Here is a 22405-nt window from a genome sequence, read left to right as displayed (position 1 = left end):
TTTGTTCAGTAGAGTCCTCAGAAATTGTTATTAAAAAAAAACTGTAAAGAAGCACTACAGAGATAAATTCATGGAGACGTCTGAAAATTTGACCATAAGAATATTAGAAATACCCAGAATCCAACAATAATGATTTGAAAGATTGGTGGGAAATGACAAGGTGGAAATAAAAAATGAATATAGAGATAGTGTTACTCAGATATGAAAACAGTGGGCTTTTAAAACCAGATTGCTACTGGAAGTTAGAAAACTGCTGAGGCTTTTAATAGTAAGCTATTGTGTGGTTATATATAGACTGCGTTATACCACCGTGCTAGAAAGGCATTATGACCTACATGTCTTTGTTGTTGATAGTAAAATCAAGTGTTTTCCTTCCTGGTGTCACTACTTATACCTCCCATTCTCCACAACTTCTGTTATGTGTTATGTTTGATGTCAGTATTTAATGAAGAACTGTTCATTGACCTCTTGTGTTAAAAAGAATATAAGGTGAAAAAGATAATTGAAATGATTAGTGCCTTCTTGATAGTCTAAGAAATCTCATGAAGCTATTTTTTATGTGTTTAACAGGATACTTATTCCAAAGGGGCTTCCAGCTTCTCACTGACTCGTATTTCTTTTTAGATAATCTCAAATAAATGAAAATTTAATCTTATGCATTTAGCAGATTAAAGTTACATAAAGTCAGTAGCTATTTAAAAATACACTATATTTATTAAGCATACCTTCAATCATTTGGATGAGACATTGTTTGTCTCATTGTATTATATTTTTAAATTTTGATACCCCTTACCTCAACTTACTTTGTTTCAGGTCTACTCTAAGTTCATATTGCAAAGTGTACGTATTTTATTAATGATGTATTTTAATTTATCTATAATGGAAAAGACCAACATTTATTTATGTTCTTGTTTCTTCTGATTGTCAAGTTTAGACTTATTTTATATAGTCTTAGATGTGTATTTTCTTGTTCCATGCCTCTCTGTAAAACATCAGATCTGGATTGCCAGTGCTGGGATTGTTGAAACACATATGTTGAAAATTTATTAATATAAGGAAAGTGTTAGCATATAAATAGCTAAAAGGGATGAGAATAAATGTCTAATAATGATATGGATGTGACCAATGATGTGTAAGAGAAAACATATGCTTGATAAAATCTAGGTCAATTAGAATTTTTTAAAGTATTAAACTTAATAAAATTAAATGCTAATTAATGTACATAGATCTGATGTGCAGCTGGTAATAAAAATGGGTAGATTTACTAATGTAGCTCTTTTGATGAGCTGATTTATTGAAGAGGTCTCTAATATCATTTTTTTTAGATACACAGTGAACTGTGTCAGCTAAATGTACTGTCATGATAATTGCTTAGTATCCATCAAATAAACACCAGAGGTGGGCATTTACAGTGAGACAGCTGATGACAAACATAAACTCTCCCTTCAAGTTTTGCTAAGTATTCCTAGCATACTAGGAAGACATGAGAAGAAAACACATTTTATTCTTAAAATGTTGCTTTAATTATCCTGGAGTACCTATGATGTACTAGGTGACTTACCTGTATTATTTCTAACTTGTGCAGTCTTCCGAAGTATAAGGTGTTCTTGTGCTCATTTTACAGATGGGTAAATTGAGCCTCAGAGAACTTGAGTATTCAAAGTCATACATAATTGAATAAGGATTTGAATTCAGGTTCATCTGATCCTAAAATCCATTTTCCTCCCAGCTGCATAAGTTCTTCATTGAAAGCATCTAGTTGTCAAAAATACTGTTTTCCCTTTCAAATCTTTAAAAATATCCAAAAGACTGTGAATTGAAGCACGTCAACGCATGTTAAAAAACCATGTTTGTAAACTTTTGATGCACTTTTAGACCAAAGTCACTTATTTTGCCTTCTCTCTCTGGACTCTGATATCCTAGTATACAATAACTAGGATGTTTGTGTCAATGCAGATAAAATGTCCACAATATCAAAAGAACTAGCCCTCATTTGTGAATTATATTTGGTAACCTTTGTGTAAATGATTTTGTATTGCCTCACTCAGATAAGAATGGGTTTCCTAGTGGGTGATGTGTCAGTAGGCCTTTGTAGGAGACAGCTGGGCCCATGCCAGCCCTATCACTCCAGTTTTGATAGCACAGTGAGGGTGAGAGACACCTACAGGCGACATGGCCCAAGTCTTCCTTGTGGTAGTGGAGCCTGAACAGAACTCAGATACCTCCTGCTCACCCCAGTGCCTTTTTTCCACTCTCCTAAGCAGCAGCTCAAAAATGTTACGTTAAGACTACATTGAAGACCAGAAATCACTCTGAAAACATTTAACTTGATAGGCTATTTATTTTCAAGAACTTCTTTTATAGAGAGTTTTTTATTATAAACAACCCAAATATTCATGTTCTAGGCCTATATGTGAATACCAGTCCATATTTAAAATGTATTATAACTCATATATGAGAATTGAAGGCAAAGATGGTAAAGAAAAAAAATCAGATAAAAGATACGAAATGCTTAGAAAACACTTCTAAAATTCAGAAGATATCAGGTTTTATTAATTCTATTTGGTGTTTTGAAATTGCCTTTCCACTGAAGCTCTCTGAACACTTTGCATTGCAAAGTTTACAGGTTTCTATTAACATTTTGGCTATGAAATTACAAGTGAAGCTTAATATTTCCATGTAACAGATTTAGAAAATGACCAGTAGGATACTTGGTAACATTTCCTCAAGTTGTAAAAAAAAAAGTTCTGGTGGATCTGGCCACCCAACCCAATCAGTTCCTCAGTCTCAGTCCAAACATTCAAACTGCTGAATGCAGGTAGTTATGAAATCCATCAGTCATATATATATTTAAAGCAACTTTCAGTTTATGAAGTTAGATGAATTTCAACATTTAAGTGGTTCCAGCATGTGTCCTGTTGTTTGGTTTAGGGAAGAATTCAAAATCAAGTGCCCTGACAGGCAGATTTCATCAGGGCCATGCCTCCTCAGGCCTCTGACCACTGCCCACCTGTTTGCCACAGAACAAAAACATACATGCCAGTAACTGGGGCCTGTGCAGAGGACCCAGCCTTTCATGGCCCTGTGGGTTTTCACAATTTTCAAAGAAGCAAAAAGATTTAGACTATCCTGCTAACCAACTTAATAACTGAAGCTTGCCTTCCTCCAAATGATAAAGTCATTAAATACAACTTTTTCACTTTAAATGCCTTTTATAGTCTCATTTTTTGGTAATAAACATTTAATCAGCTCTTCTAACCACATGAAAATAAAGTCCTCTGAAGGGGCAGAGTATGAGTTTGTACCAAAAGAGTGAATAATTCAATCATTTCTTTGCCTTAACGCTTAAAGATACACATCGACTAACAAGAATATAAATAAACCTGTGAATAAATATATGCTCATGAATATTTATATATATATATTTTTTTTAACTCTGGAAAAAAAAGTGTTTTTTCAGCACAAAATACATTTGATTGAAACTCAGTGCAGCCTCTGAACTGGTAGGTATAAGAAACTTAGAGACCACAAAAGGATACTTCAGATATAAACTTGGCTTTTTGTTCTTTTGTTCTCTGTATTTATTTATTCTTAGAACATCCCAGTGAAGAAAGGGAAATTGTCATTCCCTTCATTTGAGGTTATAGTTGCAAAAAGGTTATGGGATAAAAATACTCCAGGATGGATTATTGTACATGTTAGCTCTCTCAGGATATGGGACGTTTGAAGGGAAGTAAGCCTCTTGTCTAATGTAGACTTATATATAGAGTGAAAAAAGGCAAAGATTCCTTTAAGGCTGTGACTGAATTAACAATAGTTGCTATTGAAAGTATTTCCAGCCAAGTTTTTAAATGCCTAGATTCCTCATCTGATTGATTCACAGACTTCTAGGTTGAAAGTTGCCCTTTGCTCTTGTTTTTTTAACCAAATACCAAAACTATATTAAATTCTTGATTATGTGATAAAAATCTATGTCTATTCTTTTAGATAAATTTTTGCAAAATGAGCCATTTCTTCTTTGCTGTAAGATATTTTTACAACAGACAATGTCTTGCTGTTTAAGAAGGTTTCCTAATATCAGGGTTACACCACTTGCTTTGTTTACATAATCCAGGTTTAATGTTTCCTCGTGTGCCAAAAAGGGAATTAAAATGTTTGAATTTAGACATCGAGTCTATGTAATCAAAAGTGATAACAGCACTCATAGTGGTGTGATATGTTTGCTGATTCAATGATCTATTTTGTACCTTTCAAGAAATAAATTGTCCCAGTGTGCAAATTGGGAGAATTTTATTCTATTGCAATACACTAAGCTCACTTATAAAACCACTATAAATCCTTAAGCTCTCAAGGAGATGCCTAAGCTTTACTAAAATCAAGTGGTCTAAAAATATTGAAGTAGCCTCTAAAAGTACCCAAATTCTAGGCAGTAAAGTTATCTCTACCAAGATCCAACTCATTAAAAATAATGCTGAAACATAATTCCTACAGTGTCATCAAAACAGATTTCATTTCCGCGTGCATGTAGTACTAAATAAATCAAATCATAAACTTCTACCTTCTAGGAACTTCTATCAAACAACATTAATGCTAACGAAGGAAAGAGTAGAGTAAAAGTTATTTTCTAAGAATTATACTTTTGGCAAAGTCAAGTTAACAACTCACCATTTTACAGATTTAGAATGGAACTAGACAGAAGTCTACAGGTGTTGCCAAGATACTCCTGGGGTAGGAGCTAATCCAGGGAAGTTCAGGATCTCTCTCCAAGACCCATGGGTACAGGTATAGGAGAGAGTACTATTTATCACAGATGCCCTAGAGCAGAGCTCCTGGACTGCATAACTCCACAGGGATACCTGCCACACTAGTCTGCTAAGTATGCTTCCTGACACACAGTTCCATAGATCATCCCCCACAGAGCTGAGCAACTGAGAGGCCTGAACCTAAAGCAGTGTTTCTCAAACTTTTTTTTACATCTAATTTCTTTCTAACAAGAAATTAACTTGGATTCCATTTCACCAAAGATAAGTTTTTAATGTACAACAAAAATTTCCTGAAAAAAAACACTCCATGTGATGCACTCTGCCATTCTATCTCATCCTATCTTATCCTTTCTCATTCTATTTTTATGACAGTCATGATCCACTAAAATTATGTCATCACCCACTAACAGAGCATGCCCCAGCATTCACATGTATAAGTTAACAGAATCAGTTTCCACAAAATAATATCGTGGCTATGCATTGTATTTTTTTTCTTTACTATTTCATTTTTCAAAATATACTGATTGAGGGTATACAAAATTGATTTTACAGCCTTTAAATAGCTCTCAACATATGTTTCAATGTCTTAAAATATTCATGAGGTAGGTAACTCAGTATTGAGCATCTAGTATGTGCTCAGCACTGTTAGCACTGAAGATAAAATTGTATACAATGGAGGGACACAAAGTTAACTATTAATAACCTAGAAACTATTTGCTCTGCTCATTAAACAAAATGGGATAAATTCCCAGTTCAATTGATAGATGGAGCATATTAACTGTTATTCTAGCATACAGAGAGAACAGAAATCCTACCAACCAAGAGAATTAACCTCTCAGCATTTGTTTTCTTACAATTAACTATTAAGAAAAATGTGATAAAAAGCATTTGCAAAACAAAAAACCATTGTTACTTCAGAAACTGAAAAATCTCAAGCTTCTTTTTTTTTCATTTCAACAGCTTTTAGAGTAATCCTATGTGTTAATAAAGGAAGCAGAAATGATCAGTAATAAAACACAATTTTGTCTGACCCCATAAGAATGGCCTCCTCGATCCAGTCATCATCACTCTGACCTCATACTCCAAGGTACAGGCTACATTCCTTCCTTCCACTGGTCTTGCCTCTTCCCTAAGAGGTTGGCCCTGTTGACAGTAGAGAGTGTTCTCTCAGATACTGCCACCAATCCCTCCCCTCTCCTTTTCTCCTAAGTTGTTTTGGTTTTGGATGAAGAACAAATAGACACTAGTTCCTAGGCTTCCCGCCTACTTCTGGTAAGGGAATGCTGGGTGTTTATGTCAACATCCAAGGCAAAAGACAGAGATAGGTATATCTTTGTAAATACATGTGACCATGTCATTACTAAGGCTTGGGAAACTAATGGAAGATCTAGACTGCTCATAAAAAGTATCTTTCAATTTTTTAAATCAATCCTTTAAATAAAGAGGAGAAATTTTTTCTATTTTCATGGGATTGAAAAGTATATTTACTAGACTTACTAGGGCATGATATTTTCTCTTGTCTCTAGAAGCATTCATTTTTATTAAGGATTATCATTGATCCTGTTTGCAATTGAAATACACTTGCCAAAGCAAATGATAAAGATCAGATAATGAAGGAGTACCTTCTATATGATTTATTTCTTAGGTTCTTGAATTTTGTGGCTAAAAATCAGTATTTGGGCTTATCAATTTAGAAAAAGTTCTGTAGCATGAAGCTATATTTATCAAAATTGGGACTGTAGGCCGAACTGGTGTTATGGCATTTTTTAATTATTTTTATTTGAAAGATAATTGCTTTACAGTATCGTGTTGGTTTCTGCCGTACACCAACATGAGTCAGCCATAGGCACATATGTCCCCTCCCTTTGGAACCTCCCTCCCGCCTCCCACCCCTCCCCACCCCTCTAGGTTGTCACAGAGCCCCAGTTGGAGTTCCTGAGTCATATAGCAAATTCTCATAATATTTTAAAAACACCTGTTGGTCAATTGGAATGAGCCTTATGCCCTCTGTGTGCACATACAAAGACATGTGCAACAGTATCAATACTTAAGGGCCAACTGTGAAAGAGTTTAGCCTAATATGAACAATGACTTTTCTCAGAGTATTAGTGACAAGAGAAAAAAAGTCTAAAGAGGTAGACATTACCTTTGTTTTGAAAAGCAATTTTAAAAAAATGAGATGAAACATCTCAAGAATGAAGTTTAGTAACAGGAAAAATATCCTTTAAAAAATCCTAAAAAGAAATTACTGATGCTATTTCTGTATATACACTCATATACAGACACACACACATTATCAATTATATGTGTGTATGAAGAATACAGTTTACATCTGGAAACCTGCCCCACAGGAAAAACTCCCACTGGTGTTTCCTAATTGTACTGGACTATCTCAATCTCTGATTGGGTGTCTAGGAATATGATCTCACACCAGAGATGTTTGTTTGGGTAGCTTTCCAGTCTTAATTTCTTACTTCTTTAAAAGTAACAGAAACAATGAGAAAAAGAAGTTATGCCAGTTTGTGGTGCCGCTGGCTGTTGTGAAATAAAAATTCTTTCCAATTAAAGGACTTCTCCAGCTTGCTAACTTGGTCCAGACTCCCAGCTGACTTTTAGTTATTTAACTGCTAAATGTTCGGTGAATAGTTTGCTTTTTTAAAAACTAAAAAAAAAAAAAAAAAAAAAATACTATCTCCTTCATTAGATTAAGCACAAAACAGCTGCTCCCACCAAAAATAAAATCAGCTTTGAGAAAACATTTTTCCCCACGTGCTTCAACAGATGATAGTTTTTTATGCAGAGATAAGTAGTAAGTTCACCAGAGAATGCCTAGTCAAGGTTAAGTGGTTCAGAAAAAAGCAATTTCCAGTTTTTTTCCCAGCTATAAAAATTGATGGAATCCTCTTTCAGTGACCCCAAGCAATAATGAGTGACTATAAGAATTCAGAGTACTTTGGGATGGACCTCCTCCTCTATAAGATTATTTTAATTCTCCAGCATACCTGGGAGTCTTATAAAGTAACTTGACATCTTCCAACCATCTCCTTTCCAGCCGCCTTTATCTCCTGGCACTGGACCAGGAGATAGAGTCAGTTTTCACAATACAAGAGTCACAATACATGATACAAGAGTCAGTTTTCACTTTCTCTACAAATGAGTGGTATTCTCTCCTCCACATACACACTTGCCACATACAGAGAGCAAGTGATCTGATTTCTTAGAAGTTGAATGCATGTTTTACAATCTTAATAGATTGATTAAACCAGCATTTTTTTAGGGCCAGCCATGTGTTAGAGACTCTTAGGTGTTAGAAATACAGAGGGAAATAAGTAATCCTTTATTTTAATGGTTTAGAAAGATGATTTTCAGTACCTTCACTGCTTGTCTAAGGCAGCACTTTTAACCAGGGTTGGGAGAGCTGGGGTGGGTAGAAAAGCAGCGTACAATATTTTCAGTCATATTCCTTTGTTTTGAGGATATATAGGATTCTTATTACCCTCCATACACTTTATTACCTCCTTGTCTATTTTAAAAATTACTTTGCTTCCACTTAGAAGCCCATTCTGTCTCCTTTTCCCCTCTCAAATCCCAGATCAAAGGTTACCACTTGCTTAGTTTTTCCTAACACCTTCAGTTTTAAAATTGTCCCCTTGTTATATACCTGCTATAGTTCCTAGCATATTGCCTTGTAGTTATACTAACTTTATGAAAAGAGCTTTAAAATTTCCTGGTTCATAATAAGCTCTCAATAAATATTATTTGAGACAGACAGGTAGACCTCTGTGTTTATCACATTGTCTAAATTCTGCTATCCTGAAAGAATAGGCAGGGTGTTGTGTTATTGTTGTTGTTTGTCAGTATCATCATTTTTACCCTTTTGTTCAGCAGAGTATACTTGATTGTTGAATTGGTGTGTTGAAAACTAGGGAAAATAAAAAATATGCCTTGATCCACATATTACCCTTAAGAAGCTTGTGATACTCACCACCTTCTTATTTGTAATGCAAAAATATACCCAGAATAACTGTATTTTCTTTATTGTAATTCCTCAAGAATATTTAGATGGAGAACTTTTAGAATAATGTCCCCAAATGACTACTTTCATAAATCCTCAAAATGGATGTTTCTCTTTCACAAAATAAAGATAAAAGAGTAATAACCTCTAAGGAAATCCTTCATCTACAAAGCTTTGTCATATACACACTAGACTATTTCAGAAATGTACTCTTGACTGTGATTAGAGGAATGGTGATCTGTATATTTAAATATGTCATTATTATTTAGCAGATAGGGGAAAAAGCCATAGATAGTGATCACTAGTAAATAAGAGTTTTTATTAGCTTGTTCAAAAAAATGGTTTCCAAATGCAAATAAAGCAAAGTACCTGTTTATGGAAATGGCAGCAAGATTTACAGAATACTGAAATGCTTAAGGTGTTACTGTTTTTTATCACAGATCTGAATTAATGTTTAAAGATTTGTATACCCTATGCCTACCTCAGCATCTTATCTCCTTTAAATGCAACAGTGAGAGCTTTAAAAAAATAAATAAAGTAGACCACAACACCTAGAATACTTGCAAAGTCATGCTATGGAGATATATGTGTTGGATATGCTGATTTTTTACTTATTACTGTTACCACATCATCACAACTAACTTTAGCTACTAATGTCAATAATGATGACAATGATAGCACCTTTTATTTGTATACTTTTACATATTGCAAGCCTTTCACTTACCCATCTTTGATGCTCACAACGATCATGCCAGTGAATTTCCTTAGAAAAATTCAAAGGTAGGAAACTTTCATATACAGGAAGATGTCCATCCCCATGTTATATATAATAATGAAAAAAATCAAAATATGAATGCCAGACTTTATCAGTTCAATAAATATCATCAGTCCATATGCTACATGGTTAAAAGTATTCATATAGAGTCTATATTTCAAAAAGGAAAAAGCCTTGTGTTATTCTGGTAGGAGAAAATAAGTGAAATATATCATTGTATTTGTACTTCTATTACAACTATGGAAACATTTCTATGTATTTGGACAAGGCCTCAATGGTAACATAGTCATATATAAAGTTTGTTGTGATGGCATAGCACAGCAGTAAAATGTTTGAATTATTTTAGATTTTCAGTAACACTGTATTCATTATAACATACATGTTTAATACTTTAATAAATGTATGTGGTTATAATTAATATTTGCTAAATGTATGTATTATTATAAAACAATGCATTTCTTTAGGGTAAGACATTTTCCAAAAGATGCTTGTAGGTTCCTTGTCAACAGAATGTGACTTTCACCCTCCCCACACCCGCCTTGTGCATCCGGATCACCAGGGGTGCTTTCAAAGAATACCAGTGCCCAGGCTGTCCCCCAGGAGATGAGTTCTCTACTGCTCTTGGTTGGGGCCCAGACGTGGGTTGGTTTGTTGATTGTTTTGCGCAGCTTGGATTGGTAACAACTAAAGCAATTATAATACACACCTCTAATTTTATTATTAAATTCCTTGAATTTTCATCTTTAGCATGCATAAGACTTTCACAATTAAGAATACTATTTGGATGAAGACTGGTCTTTTTAAGGGATCATGAGTATAAAGTATCTTTATGCTATTAGAATGACAAAGATTTAAAAATAATGATAAAACAGTTTTGGTGAGAAAAATGAGCACTACCTGCATTGTTTATAGAAATATAAATGGAATGCATATTGATCAGCTACACTGGAGGGCAGTCTGACAATGTGTATCCAGAACTTTAAAAAATATATAAACCTTTTGTCCCTGGAACCCTACTTTTAAGAATTTTTCCTTAGAAAACAATTGAACATATTAGCAAAGATGAGTAAATAAGAATGTTTATCATAGTGTTGTTTAAAATAGTAAAAGATTGTAAACTATCAAAATATCCACAAATATGGATTGAATAAATTATGGTATATCCATACATGATACTAGTAAAATAGATCTATAGTTAACATAAAAGAATAATAACAATGTATTGATAAATGAAAAGTTATAAAACTATGATTTCTGTTTTGTTAAAAATATATGTAACATATATATGTGTGTGTGTCTGCATATGTAATACATACATACAGGTGGAAAACCCCAGAAAACTGTACACTAAAATATTAATAGTTATATCTACATAGGTACTTTTTATTTTGTTTTGTATTCTCATGCATATTCTATTTGTTTTTTTCCCTTAAAAGAAAATACTAGTAATATAAAGACCAAAAACTTTTTTTTAATGTAAAAATATATTCTGGAAAATGAAGCCTTGTTACTTTTTTCTACCCAAATGAATGGACTACAACACAGCTTCCCCCATTTTCACTTTGTCTGGCTGTGAAAAACAATATACTTGACAGAACAGCTATTTCTCAAAGTGCTAAACTTCTCCAGCATATTTATGTTCAAAGTAGATTAAGAAGTATGAAGTTGAACTTATTTCATTAACATGTCAGATCATCTCTAATTACAATCTGGTTAGCCTCTACAAAGACGGCTTGTAATACATTCATTGAAATGTATCTCAATGTATTTTTATAGAGAAGTCTTCCTTAACCTCCGTAATTAATAAGTGGGTTTTTTTCCCCTTTCTTTCAGGCGGTTCAGGACCATCCTCCATAGCCATAGCTGGCATCAACCACCCTGCCATCACAAAGACAACATCTGTTCTTCAAGACGGCGTCATAGTCACCACTGCAGCTGGAAACCCACTGCAGAGTCAGCTGCCCATTGGGAGTGATTTTCCTTTTGTTGGCCAGGAGCACGCACTTCATTTTCCATCCAACAGCACTTCAAACAACCATCTTCCACACCCCTTGAACCCCAGCCTCCTCAGTTCTCTACCTATCTCTTTGCCAGTGAATCAACAGCATCTCCTAAACCAGAATCTATTAAATATCCTCCAGCCTTCAGCAGGAGAAGGCAAGTCTGAGATCAACCTCCACCCTTTAGGTTTTCTCAACCCGAATGTAAACGCTGCTTTAGCTTTTCTCTCCGGTGACATGGATGGGCAGGTATTGCAGCCTGTTCACTTTCAACTCTTAGCAGCCCTGCTTCAGAACCAAGCCCACGCAGCTGCCATGCTTCCCCTGCCATCTTTCAATCTGGCCATCTCAGATCTTTTGCAACAGCAAAATACCCCCTTACCCTCATTAACACAGATGACAGCCCCACCAGACCATTTGCCAAGCAATCAGTCAGAGAACAGCCGAGCTGATACCCTTTTAACCAACCCCCTGGGGAACCCTTTACCAAGCTTTACAGGCAGTGACACTACTTTTAACCCCCTCTTCCTCCCAGCTGTCACTGGGGCCTCAGGATTAATGGCCTTGAATCCCCAGCTGTTGGGAGGTGTCCTGAACTCGGCATCGGCCAACACCGCTAATCATCCAGAGGTTTCCATAGCAACTTCTTCCCAGGCAACCACTACCACAACCACTACATCATCAGCAGTGGCAGCACTGACTGTCTCAACACTTGGTGGGACAGCAGTGGTGTCAATGGCAGAAACATTGCTGAATATTTCTAATAATGCTGGGAATACACCTGGTCCAGCTAAACTCAACAGTAACTCTGTGGTGCCACAGCTACTTAACCCTCTACTGGGGACAGGTCTGCTTGGTAAGTTAAATTTTTTCACAAATTTTTACAAAAGAAACGTTTTTCTAATTCTATTTTCTCCTTTAAAAAAAAAAAAAAAACCTCCATTTTGTCACACTATTTTTAAAAATGTTTTTGTTATGTCACAGCTTGCTTAAGGAAGAACTAAATATAATAACACCCACACACAACCATAGTTATACAAACATGAAAATGACTTTTTCCTTTTCCCCTATTCTAGAAATACTGTCATTTTAATCTGCTTTCTCTTCTAATTCTGATGCCACCTAAACCTAACCTACTCATCATTCTCTTAAGCCAAGTAGTGTCTTATTTTTCAATAATTAAAGCACAGGTACACCTTAAAAATAATATTTATTTGAATTTTAGTTGATGTGGCATCACAGGGTTAGTATGAGCAGCTGCACTGTGGATGAAAACAGTTTGAGGAAGTGCTTTTCCAGGTGATCCCTAAATTAATGAAACTAAATGCTTATCCAGCAAAATAAGAAACAAGACAAAAAAACATTCAAAGTTATGCTTGCCCAAGTTCAAGGAAACGAATAGCTACTGCTCGGTTTTCTCAAATGGTATTATTCTTAAGAACTTTGTGGCTTAAAAACAAAATCCTTTATGTAGATTATCTTATCTCAAAAAATTAATAAAATCATGTCAAGTATATTCAGCTGTTTGATGCAGGTAATTGTAGTATAGAGATGGTGCCCATAAAGTCTGGAAACATAAGCAAATGTACATGTTATTGTCAAGGGCATCTTCAGTAGCTAAAAAAATAATATGTTTCTAGCTTCCATAAGCACCTTATAAAGTAGTTTAATTAGTCCTATTTGGCAATCAAATTAGTGTAGTAAAGAACCTAAAAAGTCCTACAGATTTCAAGTCGTAGGACAATTTCTATGACATTATCCCCAAAATAATGTCAATGTAATTTCAAAACAAGTCAATTTTGAAGTTCGAATATAACTCTGGTATTAACTACGCTATCTGATTATATAACAGTTATTTTTTATGACTATGAGAGTGAATTTTTCTGTATTACTAGCTTTCTTTACAATTTTAATTTTAGGTAACCAAAATACCAAATACATATTTTATGTAAAGACAAAATACATATTAATACATATTTCTAAATCAAATTTAATTTGACTTGGTGGTAGTTGTTATTATGGCTTGAGAACTAAGTTTTGTAAACAGGCCTGGCCAGGCCCACATATTTTAACTATCTTATGATTGCTAAAGCATTTAGAGCTAATTTTAACCTTTAATTGTGGTTGCTTTAAAAAAATGGCTTCAAGGAATTCTATGACACTGAAGATCAATATATAAGGATTGGCTAGTGGATAGACCAAAGACTAAGTAGTCTCTCCATGATATAAAATCAAAACACTAATTATGAAAGATAAATAATAAAATTAGTCTTTCTTACCACTTAGTAAGACTTTGAGGAGAAAAAGAGAAAAGATTTACCATGTAAGTCTAGTTTTTAGGTTTTTTAGGAATCCTCAAGAAAGATAGGCATAGGACCTCCAAAGAATCACATTGACTTATATTTTATATTTTTCATACTATAGGTGACATGTCCTCAATAAACAGTACTTTGAATAACCATCAACTGACTCATCTACAGTCGCTGTTAAACAACAATCAGATGTTTCCTCCAAATCAGCAGCAGCAGCAGCTTCTCCAGGGGTACCAGAATCTCCAGGCATTTCAAGGACAGTCCACAATTCCTTGCCCAGCTAACAATAACCCCATGGCTTGTCTCTTTCAGAACTTCCAGGTACTCTCCTTTCCTGGGTTCCTTTAGTAGAAAACAATGTTTACTACTTGTTTTGCTAAATTGGGAGAAACAGACCAAAGAAGGTGATTATGGATCTTTTCACCTCTACTTACTATTATTCCTCAGTAATGAATGTTGTTAAAGTTTCAGTGTTTTTGTTTGAAGCATTTTATTTTGTCTGAAGCATTTCAGTGGTCCTTTAGAAGTTGTTATTAAAAACTGATCATGTTACCCTCTTAAACCCTTCTGTGGTTTCCCATTGCTCCAAGGGCTTCCCTGGTGACTCAGTGGTAAAGAGTCCACCTACCAATGCAGGAGACTGGGGTTCCATTCCTGGGTCAACAAGATACCCTGGAAAAGGAAATGGCAACCCACTCCTGTATTCTTGCAGGAAATCCCACGGACAGAGAAGCCTGGTGGACTGCAGTCCATGGGGTCACAAAAAGAGTTGGATACAGTTTAGCAGCTAAACAACAGCATTGCTCCCATGATTAAAATCTACATCCTTAATGTGTTTACCTGCCTCACTCTCCAGCACTAGCTCACACCACTCTCTCCCTGGCTTCAACCACTTGGTCTTCTTTTAGTTCTAAAGGCAAATAAATTCCTGATAGATTAAGGAGCTGGATGGAAAGAGGAACATTAAATAAATACATGAAGAAAATACAGAAGATTTTAAAATAATCTTAGGGTAGAAAAGGCTCTTTCAGCAAGGCACGAAACTAAGGAGTCGAAAAGAGGTAACAAAGTTGAATACATAAAACTTCAAATCTGTACGTTTAAAGATATTCTAAACAAAGTTGAAGACAGGTGGCAACCTGGGAGAAGTTACTGGGTTGGCCAGAAAGTTTGTTCATTGGCCACATCCAAACGAACTTTTGGCCAACCTAATACATGCATAATAATAGCAAATAATTGCCATTCATAATCTTTTAAAAGCTCCTACATATTAGGAAGAAAAAAGAATCAACTAGAAAAATGAACAATAGAAATGAACAGACATTTCAGAAAATTAAATAATAATTAGTAACAAACATGAATAATCATAATTATACAAATTACAACATTACTATGTCCATCAGATAGATGATATCCTTTGCTAACAGAGGTGTGGGGAAATGGATTCTTTCAGATATATTGTTGGTCTGATTGTATGCTGACATAGGAGTTTTAGAGGGTGATTGATAGTTTATCAATTTTATACACACACACACAAACACACACACATATGTGTGTGTCTATATATGTGTGTGTCCTTTGACCCCACAGTTCAACTTTTATATTTTGGAGAAATCAAGGCACAATCTAGAATGTTTTGTTGCAATTTGATTTGTGGTGTCAAAAATTAGAAACCACTTAAGCAACCATCAGTAGGAAAATAGTTAAATATTGAGTATGTTTTGCTATCTTCATCTATCTAGTAGTTTTGAAGATTAGGTAGGTTTATATAATCTGATATAGAAAGATCGACAAGATTACAGAACTCCAACACTGTTGTCTTATAGAGAAGTACTAAAATATAATACCACTTATGTGAAAAAAAGAAATGAGGCAAGGGGAAAGGAAGGTATGAAAGAAAGAAGGGAAACTAGATGTACATCTGCACACTTAAGGTATTAAAAACAAGTCTATGAAGATATACTCAAACACTGATCACTTTTGAGAAAGAAATGGAATCAGAATGGGATGCAAAAGTATAGATTTGGGTGGGAAAGTGATGAAAAAAGCTTTTCTCTTTTGGACAATGAAAAAATACTCATGTAATAAAATAATTTAGAAGGGAAGAATAAGCTCTCAACCATGTCATTGAGTAAATAAGTAGGTAAAGCCTGAAGGGGATCCATTAGATTTAGCAGTTAAAACATCAGTAACTTGGTAGAATGCAGTTTTTGCGAGTTATGGGAGCAGGAGCCAGATTGCAATGGATGGAAGAATGAAAAATAAATTAGAGCTTAGATTACTCTTTTAAAAACTTTTAAAAACTTAACTACAAAGAACATAACAGAAATAAAATAGTGCCTCAAGGCAGGCATAGGCTGAATGCAAACTTATATTGATAAAATATGGAAGCCATGCATATAGTTGAATGATAAAGAAAAAAGACCCTCCCCCCCCCCAAAAAAGTAGAAGAGATTGAACATAATGAAGAGAAGGAGTAACAGATAAGGCAAGATCCCTGAGGAAAGGCTTGGTATCCAGAGTATAAACAGAGTACTTACTCTTGGAGAGCAGAGGGAGCTCCTCTTACACTGGGAAGCAGGACAGGATCAGGGACACATTGTTGCAGGGAAATGTGTGCTGCCAGAAGGCAGGGAGTAGCAGAGTATAAGTGGACCAGGTAATCGCACCCCACTCCAAGATTCTTGCCTGGAGAATTCCATGGACAGAGAAGCCTGGTGAGCTGCAGTCCATGGGGTCGCACAGAGTCGGACACGACTGAAGCGACTTGGCAGCAGCAGCAGCAGCAGAGTATAAGAATAATGAGAATTCCTAACCTAGAAACTTGATTATCTCTGTTAAGTAGGGTCAATTACTAAGAGTAATGTGGGAAATAGTATAGCTGGCTTGAGGAAGTGGATAAAATCTGAATACTTGTGACAGAGAGTGATACCTAACCAGAGGATCATAAGATTGATGGGAATACAAACCCCCAGCTGAGATTGGATGCCATAAGTTCCTATGGATAGATGCTCAGCATCCTCACTGTGCATATAGATACATAAGGCAGGGAGCTAAATTGACCCAAGATTGGGATTTTTATCTGGTAGGTGTAGATAAGGGGAGAATGGCAGGAAAGTAGTTATGTTGCTGATGGATCCCAGGTTCTGGTTTAGCAGGAAAAGATGTAAAGACAGGAAGGAAGTGATCATGGGTGATCATGAAGCAGGGGGAGGGGGGACAGGAAATCCAAAGTACCAAGGTTCTGGAGAGCAATTCTTAGCTGGGATTGGTGAAACTAGAATAACCTATGGACTTTTTCAAAGTGCACTCATCATTCCCATGCTGAGCATTGGTACTCTTCACTGGCCATTTCCTCCCATCACCTCTTCCAATGAAGCATCACCTCCGAGGAGAGCCATTATCTCTGTTGACAGCATGGGAATGTCCCTCAGGCAGTGACCCAGTAAGGTTGAAGTGCTGGTATTACTACCCTATCTAAAGACTTCAAAAATTCAATGTCATCCCAGAAATAGTTTGGGGACTTCCGAGGTGGTGCTAGTGGTAAAGAATCCTCCTGTCAATGCAGGAAATGCAAGGGTCACAGGTTCCATCCCTGGGTCAGAAAGATCCTCTGGAGTAGGAAGTGGTAACCAAGTCTAGTATTCTTGCCTGGAAAATCCCATAGACAGAGGAGCCTGGCAGGATACAGTCTGTGGGGTCACAAAGAATCAGACACAACTGAGCACAACTCAACAGAAATAGTTCATTGTTAAGAAAGGGGTGTGTGTGTATATATATATATATATATATATATATATATATATATTGTTTTATCTTATATTTCACTTAATTCAGTAGAAATATCAATGAGTTAGAGATCATTTTTAAAGCCTGTCTCCCTTTTTAATGTGAGCAATGCTGGTGACAGACTTGTTTCTCTCTTTGAATTCCAAGTTGAAAACCTGTAATGACACTAAAAACATGGAATCATCGCCTGAAAACGTTTCATGTCCAACCACCTCAACTGTAATTTTTCTAGAGAATGTTTAGTAATATAATTTTTTTTAATCTGTCATGATTCCAATCAAAGAAATAGTACCCAAGTATAATCGAGACATGTCTTTCTATACAGAGTGACTTCTAATTTTATTTTTGAGTCTTATTCTTTCTTTATATGGCCTTCCTTGTTATAGTCATTGGTCTTCTGGTAAATCTTAAAATTACAGTCTTTCTCTTTAAGGACTTGAATATTTTTTTCTCTCTCTGTCTCACTACATCCTGTCTATTTCTTTAAGGTGAGAATGCAGGAAGATGCAGCTCTCCTAAACAAAAGAATAAGCACTCAGCCGGGGCTCACAGCACTTCCCGAAAATCCAAACACTACACTTCCACCTTTCCAAGACACCTCTTGTGAGTTGCAATCGCGGATTGACCCATCTCTAGGTCAGCAGATGAAGGATGGCCTCATCGTAGGGGGCCAAGGCGATGCTTCCGTAGATGCTATTTACAAAGCAGTCGTGGATGCAGCCAGCAAAGGAATGCAGGTTGTCATCACCACTGCTGTCAACAGTACAACTCAGATCAGCCCCATTCCGGCTCTGAGTGCCATGAGTGCCTTCACTGCTTCCATTGGTGACCCATTAAGTCTCCCCAGTGCGGTGAGTGCAGTCATTCATGGACGAAACATGGGCAGTGTGGATCATGATGGGCGACTGAGGAGTGCAAGAGGGGCTCGGCTCCCCAGCAGTCTGGACCACGGGAAGAACTCCAGTGAAGGAGATGGCTTTGAATATTTCAAGTCAGCAAGTTGCCACACATCTAAAAAACAGTGGGATGGGGAGCAAAGCCCTGGAGGGGAGCGAAACAGGTGGAAGTGTGAAGAATTTTTAGATCATCCAGGCCACATCCACAATAGTCCTTGTCACGAAAGGCCCAACAATGTCTCTACACTGCCATTTCTGCCTGGGGAACAGCACCCAATACTGTTACCACCAAGAAACTGTCAAGGGGATAAAATTTTGGAGGAGAATTTCAGGTATAATAACTACAAAAGAACTATGATGAGTTTTAAGGAGAGACTAGAGAACACTGTGGAAAGATGCGCACACATTAACGGGAACAGATCTCGGCAGAGTCGGGGCTTTGGAGAGCTGCTGAGCACCGCAAAGCAAGACCTTGTCCTAGAGGAGCAATCTCCGAGCTCCTCCAATAGTTTAGAGAGTTCTCTGGTCAAAGACTACATCCATTACAACGGAGACTTTAATGCCAAAAGCATTAACGGGTGTGTACCTAGCCCTTCAGACGCTAAAAGCATTAGTAGTGAAGATGACCTAAGGAACCCAGACTCCCCCTCTTCAAATGAATTGATCCCTTATAGGCCAAGGACGTTCAACGTTGGCGACTTGGTCTGGGGCCAAATCAAAGGACTGACTTCCTGGCCTGGAAAATTAGTCAGAGAAGACGACGTTCACAGTTCTTGTCAACAAAGCCCCGAGGAAGGGAAGGTATACCAATCTTTATCCATTGTCAAATACTAACCTTTGTTCAGATGTCAGTTCTTATTTTCTGTTATCATCACTTTGGATTCTTCATGACTCATTGAGGTCTCACAAACTTCTGGAGCATAAATGAAGAGGGGATGGTTGTAGTCACCAAAATGTCGTTTCATCAAGGGGTGAGTTGTGAAGCATTTGTAGATCCCACTAGGGTTCAGCATGGCTCTGACCCAGGAACCAGATTTCCAGAATTTGGTTAACTTGGCCTTTCTTCCTTGCATGTGCCTACTTCTGCATTTATACAGAGAATGAAGGCAAGTAGCAATGATGGGGGGAGAAAAATCTGGCAGTTGTTGGAACCCAGCAGTGTGGCAGAGGTAGGGGTCCTCCCAGGTGACAGAAAGCGCCAGGGGATTGGACCTCTCCCATGTACTCATGTGTGATACACGAAGCTGGGGAGAAGCTAAAACTGGTGTGGAGTTGCAGCCATTTCTGGAAACAGGAGGTAACATCTGAGTTTAGAATGGTGTCTCCTTTCAGGAAAAGTTCTGGGTCTTTGAAACATATGGAACTGTTTAACCCCGTAGTCTGGTTCTACTTAACACAATCTGATCGCATAAATTAAATGAAAACTTCTCCATAAAACTACCATTCAATTTAGAAGAAATTAGTAAGGGTCTTCTGAGCTTTCCCCCTCCCCACAATTGGTAGAATTGACTCACTAGGCAAGAAATATGCAGAATGTTCAAAGTAGATAGAAAAATTTGTATCTGAGCAGGAGATGAAAATAATGCACATTCCCTACATAGGATGAAGAAACATGTAATTTTTCATTTCCTTAGGAAACAAAAATTCCTTTTGCAGGTATATATTATTCTCTTAAAGATTATGTTGTATAAAGCTATTTCAACTGTGCTCAAACCTCCGCTGGCATTTAGGTTTAATGGCAAAGGAAACCAAAAGCATTTTGCCAGCACAATAAAAGGATTGTCTTTCTCCAAATGACCGGGAGGTCCTTAAACCCATTGCTTATAATGTCTAATATATACTTGTCAGGATACACTTTCAGCATAATGTTTCTACCTTTGATAAGAAAATGAATTCCATATTCCTATTCACAAAACATTTTACTCTCTAATCTCTCCAAGACCAGACAGACATTCTTTGGGTTGATAAACCTAAATATTTTTGACAGTTTATTCAAGAAATAATTAGAAACAGCAAAATTGGGCTTTTATGATATAAATGGAATTGCTACAAATACAAGATGTAGACATTGCACTGTTTTATAATCTGTACAAATAAAACCAAGTCTTTTTTATTGTGCCATTTTACAAAAAAAAAAAAAAAAAAAGCTTAACTAACAAAAAGATTATGGCTTCCCTTCCCTGGAAACATTCTTCCTGTCCTACAAGCCTTGTCTAAATATCTTTTTATGTCCTCAGGAGGATAAAGGCATGTACTTTTAACACATTTCACTTTAAACCATGATCCTAATCTGCTTAGTCTGTGCTAGCAAACTCCTGGGGTTGAACTCACTGATGTTTAGGGAGATGCACCTAAAAAAAAAGAATCATTATCTAAGAGTCCAAGAAACATTTTTTTACTTTATTTAAATAATCAGCTGGTTTTCAATCACTATCAAATAAAAGTGTTTCACAAAATCCAGATTCTTTTTCCCTGTTATTGGCAATAGATGAATTCCTAACAGGGAGCATAAAATTGTTTATGTAAATTCAAATATCCCCTCACCCATTGGCTGACATTGTAATTTTTCATTCTCACAACTTTGATATCAAAATCTTGATGAAAAGATACACTAAAAATACTTCTGGTAAATCAGAGAAAGTAATTGAAAGCATACATTTAGAGGTGAAAAACTAAAAATTTATAATGAAATATTAATGATAACACATGAAATATTTATCTGTCACTAAAAAAGCAAAGTATATCAGTCTTAAAAGCTCTAGGGCACTTAACATTTTAAAATATCTCTGGTCTTTTCAGGACACCTCACTTTTGCACATAAAAAAGCAAAGTGCTACTTTACAACCCCTTTTTTTCTCCTATAGTTCACAAAACAAAGGAAGGTCTTCCTCATTAATGATGCCCAGCTAGTCAAACACTGTTCTCAATTTATAACACCAGAAAAGGTGAAGTTTCAAAAATAGGTCTCTCTGACTTCAGCTAAATGTCCTTTGCCTGATGTCTTGGTGATCCTGGTTCATCTAGAAAAGATTAAACTATGGTTAATATCTGTATAAGACAAAGCATGATCTGTCTGAAAAGATTTCCTGTAAAACATATTTTACATTAAAACTGGTTTAAAACTGTGAACCAATTATGAGGTAAATTTCATTTACATTGAATCTCTTAGTTCTCACAATGTTGGATACATAAAGCCTTGTGCATTTATAACCAGACTTCTGCTTTTAAAAAGGTAAGCAGTACATTAGGTTTTCTTCCATATACTGCAGCAGTGCCTGACATTTTAATAAAGTCAAGAGAGAAAGACAGAGACTGACTTCATGAACAATTTGTTTATTATAGTAAAATCTTATTAATTCCATCTTGCTGATGTGGAATGTGGACCACTTCCCCCAGTAATTCTGTCTGTAGTATCTCAGAAGAAAGGGTTTGCTGAAAAATTTTCTTACACATAATCATTTAAAACCTTTTTAGCCTCTCCATTTTTCATACTAGTATTTCTATGTTCACCTGAGTAAATTAATCCAAGATGCTGTCAGACCCCACCAGATAACATCTATGTTAATTCAAATTTTAGAACAGGTTTATTATCTCCTCCCACTCCCTATATCTCACAAACCTATCATTTATTTTTTGCTAGTACCTTTGTTCTCAACAAGTCACTCCAAATTCTTTTTGGAAGCAGAGAAGAAAAAAATCTGGGAAAGATTGAGGGCAGGAGGAGAAGGGGGTGACAGAGGATGAGATGGTTGGATGGCATCACCGACTCAATGGACATGAGGTTCAGCTAACTCCGGGAGATAGTGAAGGACAGGAAAGCCTGGCATGCTTCAGTCCAGCACAGGTCACAAAGAG

General features: G+C 36.2%; 1 protein-coding gene across 9 annotated transcripts in view; it reads left to right on the top strand.

Moving 5' to 3' along the window:
- Positions 1-22405, top strand: part of MBD5 (methyl-CpG binding domain protein 5) — a 470032-nt gene that overhangs the window by 423212 nt on the left and 24415 nt on the right. For 7 of the 9 annotated variants that reach the window (XR_011490988.1, XM_070476233.1, XM_070476235.1 and 4 more), the window contains 3 exons: positions 11387-12409; positions 13978-14186; positions 18143-19351. Coding sequence is in view for 8 of the 9 variants with exons in the window: in XM_070476233.1 (XP_070332334.1) it covers positions 11387-12409; positions 13978-14186; positions 18143-19351 (2441 nt within the window). In the remaining variant the exon portion in view is untranslated. The remainder of the gene's footprint in view (positions 1-11386; positions 12410-13977; positions 14187-18142; positions 19352-22405) is intronic. The other 2 variants (XM_070476237.1, XM_070476236.1) reach the window with 1 other exon arrangement.

This window comes from Odocoileus virginianus, chromosome 13 (genome assembly GCF_023699985.2).
Source record: "Odocoileus virginianus isolate 20LAN1187 ecotype Illinois chromosome 13, Ovbor_1.2, whole genome shotgun sequence".
NCBI classification, from domain to species: domain Eukaryota; kingdom Metazoa; phylum Chordata; class Mammalia; order Artiodactyla; family Cervidae; genus Odocoileus; species Odocoileus virginianus.
This window is presented reverse-complemented; position numbering and strand designations above follow the sequence as displayed.